Source organism: Gymnoscopelus microlampas, assembly GCF_963454915.1.
Source record: "Gymnoscopelus microlampas genome assembly, chromosome: 21".
In the NCBI taxonomy this organism is placed as follows: domain Eukaryota; kingdom Metazoa; phylum Chordata; class Actinopteri; order Myctophiformes; family Myctophidae; genus Gymnoscopelus; species Gymnoscopelus microlampas.
The window spans coordinates 25920396-25933459 of NC_139958.1; the positions used below are offsets into that span (position 1 = coordinate 25920396).

Consider the following 13064-nt stretch of genomic DNA (forward strand, 5'->3'; position numbering starts at 1 on the left):
CTTACCTACTTACTTAATCCTCTTCGTGCTGGATAGCACATAAGTCTTCACCAAAAAAAACGTCAACAATGCTGTCTGTCTACTGCCCAATGCTGCACTTGGCCCATGCATATCCATCCAAGTTAATTTCCTTATCCACAGATCTTCTAATGTCTCTTGGGATCGGCCTCTTTTTCTCTTCCCTGGTGGTGTCCATCTCATGGCTGCTTTTCGGATGGCACGTGGGTCCATTCTGCACACATGTCCAATCCACATCCACCTCCTGAACTTGATCACACTTGACAGTGGGGACAGGCCTGTTCTCCTGTAAAGGTCTTCATTAGAGACTGTTGTGCGCCAAAACATTCATCCAAAGCAACTTCATTTTTGTGCTGATCTTTGATGATCTCCATTATGCTTTTCAATGCGGCAAAAGCTCCCCTTGCCTTAGAGATCCTACTCTGAACATCTGCCCCATAATCTCTGTCTGTTGTTTTTTTACTGCCCAGGTAGGTGAATACCTGAACCTCCTCCGCAATATTGTTATTGATGATGAGGGGTTGGACAGATTTGGGGTTTAACTTAATCAGATTAGTCTTGTCTATCGCCTTCACTGTATGTTTATTCTAAATGATCCACTACACATTCATGCTAAATCATCACACAATCTCAGTGTTCTTTTCTACAACAAGGATTAGCCTATTGTTTAATATTCCCCCAAATCCCATACAAATAAAGCTAAACCGTAACAATATTCAACATATTGATGAAAGCTGATACAATATCTTCTCTAAATACCTCACTTTGTTGTTATCATTGTTAGTAATGAATACATTTACCCTATATTTATTCACTTATAGGAGAACCCCCTCACTTTATTATTTTCTGGATTCAAACAGAAATCCTGAAATTTATATCATTTTACCCAACAATCAAAAACATGTTTCAGATGCTAGGACAAAAATCTGTGTTACCATGACAATAACAAGTCGCTAATTTGTTTTTAATGAAGGTATTGTAACACTGCAGCACCCCTGCCTCCTATGCCCTTGCCAGTGGCTGATAGTCTAGCCACTCTAATGAATCATATTGTGATACAACACACGGTATCATAAACCGAATCGTATCACATTCAATATTCGATCCAAATCGTATTCAGGCCCAGTGTCACGGGGGGTGTGAGGGGGCGAAGCCCCCTCAACCGGACCATCTCGACCCCTCAGTCAAGACTGCCAGTTAAAAAAACAAACCATCTGGCACTTTTTAATTGATAGAGTTTCGGCATCAAGCCTTCCTCAGCGTGTTAAGAAAGTGGTCAGTGGTGTTGTGTGTACAGGAGGGACTGATAGACAGACAGACAGACATGACAAGGACTTCAGCTGCTGTAAAAATAAGTATTTTTTAAAAAGCTCAAAATAGCCGATCGACAAGCTCACAACGTGAGACAAACGCGTCGCGTTGTGAGCTTGTCGATCTGCTATTTTCAGCGACAGCTTTCCCCACAAACAGAAAAAATACTAGTATTGAACTCTGAGGGACTCCGGTTACCCATATGGGGTTTAAGTGGTTAAAGATGTCTGAGATGAAACAGACTGGGGGCGGCACCTTATATGGCACTGGGTTCCCTGTGTCTCCTAATGATGCTGTGTCCACACACATACACATACACATACACACACTGATGCTGATGCTGATGATGATGCTATACCACCACTGCCCTCCTCCCACCACATTTCAGATCAGAGAGAGAGAGAGAGAGAGAGAGAGAGAGAGAGAGAGAGAGAGAGAGAGAGAGAGAGGGGGAGAGAGAGAGAGAGAGAGGAGCCTGGGAGACACGTCTGTATTCTCTCAATGCACGTTGACAGAGAGTGCTGCTACCCAGTGCACGTACTCAGAAGGCACATATCCCCTGCGTGAGGGAGAAAGCCTACAGGCTTCCTGCAGTCTAGCTGCTTGAACCTCTTTAGTCTTGCATTGCTCTTTTTGTCTCTTGGCTTGGCAGGCGTGTGAAAAATATTTCACACATTTCACACGGATTTCCTTCAGCCATTTTTTCTTTTTTTTTTATAAAACGAATTTCTGTCGCATTTCTTCGTCGTTTTGGGGGTCTCTGGGAATGAGCCGTTTTCCTGCCTGCGTCGTTTCCATGCCAGCAGCATGGGAACTGCCGCGTCTAAAAGGAAAACGTTAAGAAACGATGCGATATCTTCTGTGGCAGCAAAAGTTAGGTGAGTGTCTCCTCTGTATATTCATCAGTAGCCATCCAGCCTATAGATTGCAGACCAGACGAGGGTCTAAATAAACGGCCGGAGGGCATGCACCGACCCAAATGAAGTTACCATGCTCCAGTGTGGCACACAAGTTTCTATGGGTCGCGTTGCGAGTAAATACCCCTTTATTTTTTATTTCCTACATTTTGTTTTTTAATGATTATTATCTCAAAAGTATAAATAAATATATATATTTCTTTTTGTGTAAATTCACAAGCTAAAAACAAATTCAAACGTTTTTCAATAGAATTCCATAAAAAAATAATAACAATAATAATAGTCTATTAATTAGAGGGGAGAAAATAGGCTACTTTTAAGAAGTAGTGAAAATAGCAGATCTACAAGCTCACAACACCTTGCATTGTGACATGCTGTGAGCTTGTAGATCTGCTATTTTCACTAGTTTGGGTCCCAGGGAGACATCAAATTTCTCTTTTGGGTCTTGAGCTAAAAGGTTTGGGAACCACTGCTCTACACTGCACTGTGCTCAAATAAACGTGTATATAGCCTATAGGCTATAATGTGGGGCGCATTTTTGCTACTGTCCCATGTATGATACATGTAATTAAAGGTAACAGTGAGTGGGATCATAGGCTGCATTCAGTGCAGACATAACGGCATGACGTGATTTGCATTGAAGGTTAACAGTCCAAATGTTGTCTGATTTTCTCCAAATGACTCCTTTATTATAGTAGTCTTGGATCAAGACTATCATAGATATGTATTTTTTATCGATTTTGACATTTTCATATCTGCAATATAAAAATGTAAAAATCGATCAAATACATCTAGTCTTGATCCAAGGCTACCTTTATAGTTGACAACGTGTGCGATATGATGTGCAGCCTAAATTCTATTGAGGTCACTGTATGTTGCCGTTTGAATTGGATGGCGAAACTACATTCAAATCTCGTATGATGTTTGATTGAACCTGTCGATGAACCATATTGCGTAATGAAAGTCATGCAGCCAAAGACATCCCTGCCAAAGTAGCCTCTCTGTGCCCGTAATCCGCATTGATCACTTATAAAACCCTTCGTGTGCTTTAGGCTTTCGTTTTAAGGAAAACATTCATTAATAATTAACCGTTATTTGTCTGGCAGCGTAATGATTGATTGATTGCCCACAGCTTCTTGCAGGCAATGGGCAAAACCATATACTAGCTTGTCAATCAATGTCGTTGATTGACAAATTGATGTTTTGCCCATAATGGGCAAAACATCAATTTGTCAATCAACGCAATTGATTGGGTCGCTTGCGGTGATCGCCCATCAAATCACAGCAGTGTTTATTGGATCGGTTCGAGTGGTTTTCAACCTTTTTCATATCCTGGGCCATTATTTATTCGGCATTTGAGCCACGGACCACCATTTGATGAGATTTAGCCTCTCAGACCCAATACTTAGAATATTTCGTTGTCATTGGATAAGATTTGTCCACAATTCCATGCTGTGTTGTCATGTTTGGCACGAATTATGACAGGTAAACGTTGATCAAAATAACAATTCTTCTGTCATTCTCTAATTGTGTAGACTTCTTGTGAATTAAGTAATGCAGATGTTTAACAATAATTGAACTCTTGTGAGCGTAAACTGAAACCAAATGCACCCTTAAGGGCCCTCATTTGGTTTCATTTTACACTCAAGATTTAAAGATCTAGGGGTCCATTTGGTTACCAACTCTCCATCATTTAGCTGGGGACCACCTGGCTGGAACCCAAGGACCACTGGTTGAGAACCACTGAGCTAGGGCAACATATGCTTATATTGGCACGCGTCTGTTTATGGAAATACATGTGCATTTTGGCTGGTGTCCAAAAAACGGCAAAAGCTGTTATAGCGACACACGTGCAGCTATAAACGCCTTTTTACTATATTGCTCTAGTCGTCTCTAGGCCGTTGTAAACATGAATTGTAGCCCCCCATGATGGGGGGGCAGGGGGGGGGGGCGGGGGGCGGGGGGGGCACCCCCTGCCGCCCAGACTGGCTGTACGTGCAGAGATCTGATTGTTAATTAGAGTAAAGAATTTAACCGCATGTTGAATCTGGCTGCCAGTGTTGCCATTATCGCTTATTATAAGCGACGTTGGGCTTGTTTTTCTGTAGCTTGTAAATATTGGTAGTTGCGGGTTGCGTTTTTTTGGGGGGCTGGTTTCTAAAGTGTAGTTACTTATGTGGGCTTGTTTCCTAATCCTAATGTTGTTCAAACCAGTGGTTCTCAATTTGCATGTCGAGGAAAGGACCCCCAAATGAATATGTATTTTATGCCAGGGACGAGTGACCCCCATACAAGATTTGTGTTAAAAATGTTACAAAAATATTCCACATTTTTCACATTTTCTGCACGATTAAAAAAAAAAAGATCTACAAAAAGATCTACAAGCTCACAACGCATCATGACGCGTTGTGAGCTTGTAGATCTGCTAATATAGCCTAGTTGCTTCTTTTGTATGGGCTTGTTTTCATAGACCTCGTTGCTTATTTCTCTCGCATAATCTGGCAACACTGCTGGTTGCAGTCGCCTGCCCAACGTCAACTGTACCTACCATGCTGCAGCACTTTGCTGACACACACCGCATGCAGGTGAAAATAGGATTTGAGTGGTGATCGATAATTTAACTGTCTAGTTAAATAATCCCATATTTATGACTATATATTATAATATTATTATAATATATATATATATATTTAGTTATTTATATACAAAATATATGATATATTATATATAATAATATTATATTAATAATAAATATAATACTATATCAAATCAATATTATTTTAATTACGATGCCCTGTTATTATATATTTTTCCACTCTTTTTGGAGGTCGAGGGAATGACCTTGACTTAGGTCTACATGTGGAAATTCAACAATTCACACATGTAGCAGCCTGTGATGTTACGTCATTACCTTCGCATAGGCTACTTGTGCGTGTGTGCGTGAACGCAGTGGTGGAAAAAGTACTACATTTTTTTTACTTAAGTAAAAGTACCGATACTGCAATGTAGAAATACTAGCTGTTACACGTTAAAGTAAGGAATTCAAAATGTACTTAAAGTACCGAAAGTAGAAAGTAGGCTACTCATCACTTGCAGATTTAGATGTATAAAAATCTTTTGAAAATAGCAAGCTCTCAATGCTTGCATTATGCAGCTTGTAGATCGGCTATTTTCAAATCTGAAGTTGGTAATGTATGTTTTGTAATAATAATCGAAATCTACAAAGTAACTAGTAGCTAAAGTTTTAAAATCATTGTAGTGGAGTCATTGTAGTGGAGTAAAAGTATAATATTTGCCTTTGAGATGTAGTGGAGTAGAAGTACAAGTAGGCTACTGAAAATTGGAAATACTCTGGTAAAGTAAAAATACCTCAACATTGTGCTTAAGTACAGTACTTGAGTAAATGTACTTAGTTACTTTACACCACTGCGTGAGCATGTGGTCATGTCTTCTTTACTATACAGTGCAGTGTGCAGTGCACGTGTAAGTAGTGTTGCTCATTCACAATATCAGAGAGAGTGTCCTGAGTGATCGTGCATTGAATTTCATTAGACTCGACTCGACTGGTAGCCTAAGCCTATATGATGATGATTTTTTTGTATTTTTTTTTATCCCATGATTTTGTAACCCATTTTTTCACCCAGTGCCAATTGCCTATGTAATCCTGGGCGCTGCTCTCCCTCTGCCAGCCTAGGGAGAGCCCAGAACTGAGCTCATGCCTCCTTCAATGTATGAGGAGCGCATCTTATCACCTGACAGGGGGTAGTTTTCCGGTTTCGCGTGGAAGGAACATGTTTTTCCAACCAATTCCTTTCCCCTCCATCAGGCGCCCGGCTGACCAGGTGGAAGCAGTATAGAGACCAGGATTACTGCATGTTTTTTGTGAGGGTACCTACCCTAGGGGACACAGGGAGAACATACAGTACAAACTCCACACAGAAAGGCCCTTTCGCCAACCCCACCTAGGGTATGGGCACTGATGACGCGGAGGAGAGGACATGCCCCCAGGGCCCACAGTGTCCCCGGCGGGAATCGAACCCAGGACCTTCTAGCTGTGAGACGACAGCGCTCCGTGCCCCCCTATATGATACACATTAAAGCACAAATAATCCCATCCACTAAAGCCTAATTCAGTAATTCGTCGTGTTAGGTCTAAAGTATAGGCTTAATATTAAGGTAGGATACGTGATATATTTTGGTTAAAACAAAACGTATTTTGTTAAAAGGTTAAAGCTCTATATTCTGATAGTAATCATTGCTATAGAGTGTTTTTTTCAGTAACAGGAGTCTCCCCGTCTCTCCAGCTCTTTAATAAACAGAAAATACATTTTCAGGTATAGGTGACAACATTTCAGCCAATCAGGAGAGAGAGTACCCATTTATCAGCTTAATTTTTATAGTGGTCCAGGTCCAATTTTCTCCTACTCATTTCTTTGTGTCATCACTTCCAATTTCACTTATGTAATCTGTATCCTGACTGAATTCTCTACCCTGACCGGATGAAATTGGTATCCCGACCTCAAAATGCATTTTCTGTGCTGGAGAGACATGGAGACTCCTGTTACTGAACACGCAATGAGTACTATCAGAATATGCAGCTATTTAACACTTGTTTTGTCCTACCTGCTTATTTAAAATTTTCTATTTAGTGTAGCCAAAATGTTTTTACCCCCTTTTTCTCCCCAATTTAGCCGTTATGCCAATTAATTCCTCCTCACACACATTTCTGTGTTGTCACTACTGTTGTATCCCTGTGTCCCCCCACGTCATATTCCATTCCGGCGCCTCTGTCCCACTGACTCACCTGCCAGTGAGGAGCCCTCACCGAGAGGTGCTCCCACCCAACCCTCTGGATTCGAACCCACAACCTCCATGGTGGTGGGCATGGATTTTATCACTGCGCCACCCGAGCGCCTTTTATTTTTTAAACAATATGTTTATTGTTTTTAAACAAAATTATAAGACATGACAAACTTTACACAATCCTTAGACACAGAAGCAGAAACAAAGCCTGAGCGTCTTTCAACACTTATTTTAACCAAAGAAAATCACTTACCCTACCTTTAATATAAAGTCGAATATCCTACTTTATAGTCATTGTACAGCAGTGGAAATTCAAGGTGTATTGCTCATTGATTGTGTCAGTCATAACCTGTTACTTAATGTTCAGTTCACGTCTGTATGAACCTTGATAACCATTGATGGAAATTGCTGCCAGACCACATTGAATCTCCATCGCTATTTCACCTGCATATATCTTGCCTCACAAATGCATGAGTGCACATTTCAAGGGTGTTCACTGTATACAGTACAATTCTCAGTAAATGTATCCATTTGTTACTCTCTGAGAGTGAATGTAACCAATTGGACCCGTGAGGGTAATTTTCATAAATTAAACTGAAGATGTTACTGTACACACACACAAGCACACATACACATGTCCAATTTTTCGGACTAGGATTAGGATTTTCAGCATGAATTCTGATAACAGAAAACCATTTGTGCTTGTGGCTCTGGGCTGAAAATGCTTCATTTGCATACACACACCACCCACCCACGCACGCAGGCACGCACACACGCACGTAGGTCAGACTTTAATGCTGTAGGACCTCCCCTTTCCATAATATATAATTTATTTTCTTTGTTGTTTGAGAAAGCCACAAAAATAACTAATTGCAGCCAAAATGACACAGGTGAGAGGGAAACGCAGTAGGGTTTACCTTACACATTATCCAGTAACTAATCTGGGTGCAGATGCAGACTTCTAAAAACATTCTTTCATTCTTATTACCTGATTTTTTAGGCCTACTGATGCACATATTAGTTCAAATTACTTAAATGTAGTAAAGATGTAACATTTATTTTTACTTAAAAATGTTCTTTGCTTTGTTTGTTATACAGGTTGTTGTACCTTTTGAAAGCTTCCTCAGAAAACACTGATTGAATCTGCAGCTTTCAATCATCATGAATTGCCTTTTCAACTTTCAGACATTCAGACATAAATATAATAATATAGGCAGAAAATATTGGGAATATTGAGTTTTTATTTACAATATTGCGTTTACCGATATGATGATTAATCATGCATCCCTAAATGTGAAAACGTATTTATTTATATATTTGTTTGCACACGTTTGGTGACACGTTCATGGCTTGATTACTTAAAGGACAACTTTGTTTTTTTACAACAAGGGTTATTTTATTAGTTTGTAATGATAATAATTAAAAGATGAGTGTTGAAAAAAAATCATGTATTGCTTTCTATCATTATAGTGATTTTTAACTGGGGGGCGGGGGCATTCGGTCCATTGGTAAATAGTCATGAACGCAGCCTCCGATTTCCGTGAATCTTTGTACGCTCAGCACTAGGCCAAGGAAGAAATGTCACCCTACATTTTTCAAATCAGCCTCACGGTGGTGCTGTAACAGGTAGATTCACGTTTTGGCCTATACAGTTCAAGAGTTATAGGCCAAAACGTGAATCTGCTTGTTACAGCACCACTATCAGCAAACCACCAAATCACTAGAATCACTATAACGATAGAAAGCAATATGATTTTTTTAAAACACTTATCTTTTAATTATTATCATTACAAACTTAATAAAATAACCCTTGTTGTAAAAAAACAAAGTTGTCCTTTAAAGTCTGTACCAATGATAGAGTCGATTGGGAAATGCCATTTCCAACATTTGAAAGGTTACCTTGACATGTCTAAACCAGGGAAGCTCAAAATGAATGTTCAGTTTCTGGAAAGTCACAGGGTTGTATGAACCACCTGACCTGTTTCAAGCTGACTATTGACCCCTCACCTATCTTGTGCCATTGAGAAAGACATTGAGTGCCTCCCTGCCCCACAGCCCTCAATCGTGCCTGTCCATTTGCACTCCAAGCAGTGTTGTCAGATTCTGTGAGAGTCTATGAAAACAAGCCCAACCCACTATGGCACTTTAAACCTATAATGTACACTGGCTATTTGAAAATAGCCGATCTTCAAGTTCACAATCCCAAATCTTGATAAAAAAAATAAAGTGGGATATCTTTTAAACATTTTAACAACACAAATCTTGTATGGGGGTCCCTGGCACAAACAGATTGGGGGGTCCGTGGACAAATGCATATTAATTCGGGGGTCCTTGACATGATGTTTGAGAATCACTGGTTCAAAAAACATTAGGAACCAAGCCAAAATAAGTGACTACACTTTAGAAACAAGCCCAAAAAACCACAACCTGCAACTAACAATAATTACAAGCAACTTCACAGAAAAACAAGCCCAAAGTCGCTTATAATAAGCAGACATGGCAACACTGACTCCAAGTTAATGTGTTGCAGTAAAATATTTATGCTAGCCATCATCACCCCCATAATTACTACATTAATGTGTTACAGTACACAACACAATGTCTGTATGCTAGATTTAACGTAACAATGGCAGCCTGATCACAGACTCCTGATGCCGGTGGCAAGAATACAGTTTTGCATAACTCCTGCATACAAGGTTAAGTGAAACGTAGGCATTTTCTTTTTTCATTGGTCACAGGCCCAGCTATATCCTGTGGCACAGACAGAGGCAGTCTCTTCATCCACATTTACTCCTCCATTCTTCTTCATAAACCCCCTCTCTGTTGTAATCCACTCCACTGCTACATCCCTCCCTCCCATGTTATTTTCTGTGACAGTCCTTTCTTTCCTTACGTTTTGTAACATGCCGGGTGCATTGTTTGTTTGTCCAGTGAACGTTCTACTCTCTACAACTACCCCTTTCAGTTGTGTGGTCTCTCATTTCTTCCCTTTCCACCACAGCTGCAGAAATAAATGAGAGTAATCGGAAATTGTGATTTTATATTTCACAATTATGGAATTGTGAAGCTTGCTAAATAATGGCAACCATTAAGCAAAAGATATGGCACTGAGAAGCACAATGAGCTACAAAGACATTTAAAAAATCGTAACACTTTTACCACCGAAAATCCTCATCAATAATCATGATTAATATGATTCAGTTTTTATAAAGTAATGGGGATTATAATTTTACTGATAATTGTGTAATATTTTCCACTTTATCTTCTACTTCTACGTTTTCTCACCCGATGTCTTTCATACTGCTTTATATATATATTATTTATTCTTGCGCAGTGTGTGTACATTACATTAAGTCTCTGTGTAGGAGTGAGGTGTGCGTGTGTGTACTTGTGTGTGTGTGTGTGTGTGTGTGTGTGAAGATGCAGCATTGCTTGGTGATGAATGTGGTTGGAGAGGTGGTAGTGAACTTTCAGTGTAGCAGTGAGTGACATTTGAATCAGTCCTTGGAATTGTTTTAGATCCTCGTTGCCCACAAAGCTTAGTTCTTAACCACTTAAACCCCATATGGTTGAGCCCTGCTAGTGTCTTTTCAGTTTTCTGCTATTTTCATTGAAAGCTTTCCCCACAATACGGATGTTGGGGTTTAAGTGGTTAAAAAAAAGGACAAGGACTGACAGATACAGAGATCTCCATATATGGGCACACAACCCACATGACGTCCACCTTCAAATTACCCACAAGTGAATTTTAACATTGGAACTTCCAATATTAAAATTCACTTGTGGTGGGTAGTTCCAATTTGGAAGGATAACATTTCTGTCAGACAACTCATGCTGTGCTCATAGATGGATAGGAGTAGCGAGGAGGGTCGGTCCCTGAACGACCACCAGAGACTGACCCTCCTCGCTTATCCTACCCGCCTATGAGCACTCATCCTGGGCATAGAAGTGGAACTGTGGAATAACTTCCTTATCTAATGATATATTACACTTGGTTAAGTTCACCATTAGTCAATGGTGAGGACCAGGAATTAATCATGAGTTCATGGTAAATTCATGATGAACTAGAAAAAGTGTTCCTCGGAGCACAGGTCTCCGCCAGGTCAGGTAGGGTAAAATTGGCCTCCTGATGGCTCTTTAATAGGGCAATGTTAAAAAGGTGGCATTTGTTCCTCAAAGTAGTGCGAATGTGCGTGCAAAGCAATTAGATGCTGCATTTTGTTCAAACGGGCCACTCCTGCAAACTTCAAATGTCAATCTTAACCAATTAGGATGGAATATGAAAAATCAAACAGATCTGTCTTGATCACATGACTATAGAGAACATGTGTACCGATTTGCGTGAAATTTGGAAAAATCTGAAGGAGTAATATAAAAAAATGGTTTTACATAAGTCAGCCTCCTGGCGGCATTATAAAAGGCAGATGTGAAAAATGTAGGGCAAAGGTTTTTCCTTGGCCTCTAGGGAGTGCGCGTACAAAGTTTTACACAGATTGGTGCAGTTATAGGTAAAAACGCGAAGACAGGTTTGAAACATTTCAAGTAGCATTTCTTCCTCGGCCTAGTGGGAATGTGCATGCAAAATTTCACGGAAATTGCACGCTGTGTTCATGATTTGAGGCATTTTGTTCAAAACAGAGCACTCCTGCAAAGTTTGGAAGCCAATCTTAGCCAATCAAGATGGAATCTGTGTACCGATTTGCGTGATGTTAGGACAAAATCTGTAGGAGTACTGTCAAAAAATGTGTTTAGCAAAAATCGGCCTCCTGGTGGCGCTATAAAAGGCCCATGTGAAAAATTTGGGGCAGAGGTTCTGCTCTGTCATCCAGGGAGTGTGGGTGCACAGTTTTTCTGCCATCATGCCAACGGTGCCGGAGATTAGCTGTTCACAGACGGACACACACACGGACACACACACACACACACACACACACAGACGGGACAGGGTGCAAAACATATTCTCGGCCATGCCTTCGGCCTGGCGGAGACAGAGAGCAAAAGATAAAACATCCCATCTATGTAGATTGGCGTGTGCTCCCTCCTCAGGCTCCTGAAGTCCACGATAAGCTTTGTTTTTCCAGCGTTAAGAAAGAGCGAGGATATTCTCCTGGCGCCAGTGTATTAACCTAATCTCTATTAGGCCGTCTCATTGGCGTCTGTGATCAGCCCCATGAGTGTGGTGTCATCTGTGTACTTAATGATGACATTGCAGCCATGTGTGGTCGCACAGTCATGCATGTACAGAGAGTAGCCTATAGGAGGGGCCTCAGCTCGCTGCTCTGGTGGGGTGGGGTGGGGGGGGGGCAGTATTGTCGATGGTCATCGGGTCAGATGTTTTTGCCATTGGTGTGTGGGAGTTTACTTTTTTCCTACATAAAACCATGTGAAACAATAGGCCTACTTATAATAACCACAAATTACTGCTTTGAAGTAGACATACAGTACGTACTTATCTTATACTGGTATCACTTGTCTTTAGTAGTTATAAAGTATCTTTTTGTATGGTTTTAATGTGATGGTATCAAATGTTTAAAAATGTAGGTGTTCTCTAATTGAACTTGGAAGCCATATAGTTACAGTACCCCCCTGTGCACCAACATCACTAGCAATACAGACAGAGAGAGGGAGAGAGTAAAAATAAGAAGAGAATCAGAAAACGTCTTTCAATTAAAAAATATTGTGAGTGTGAGTATGAAGCAGAATGGGAAATGAGTAAGTTAATTTAAAGGATGGGTTGAATGGTATTGTGCTCTTTGAGTCTGTTTCCTCTCATGTATAATGGATGATGTGTCTCCTTGTGCCACTGCTGCTGATTCTAATCACAGCCTGGCCCATTGAATAATAAAACGGAATTGTGAAATAAAAATGTCTGCAAGCTTCTGAGGGACACGCCGCGCACGCTAAACGACAACAGTGGAAATTCGACACTTCCATTTCAGTCCAGTCTATGATTGACTGATTATAAAATCAAATTTGATGCCAGGAATTAACAACAACACAGAAAGATGGAATAGA

General features: G+C 40.4%; 1 protein-coding gene across 1 annotated transcript in view; it reads left to right on the forward strand.

Annotated features, from left to right (window-relative positions):
• Window positions 1-2136: 2136 nt before the first annotated feature.
• nsmfa (NMDA receptor synaptonuclear signaling and neuronal migration factor a) overlaps window positions 2137-13064 on the forward strand; it is a gene marked incomplete at both ends in the record, with an annotated part of 36385 nt that continues 25457 nt past the window's right edge. Inside the window, one exon of the mRNA XM_084047175.1 lies at window positions 2137-2207. Coding sequence (XP_083903301.1) covers window positions 2137-2207 — 71 coding nt within the window. The remainder of the gene's footprint in view (window positions 2208-13064) is intronic.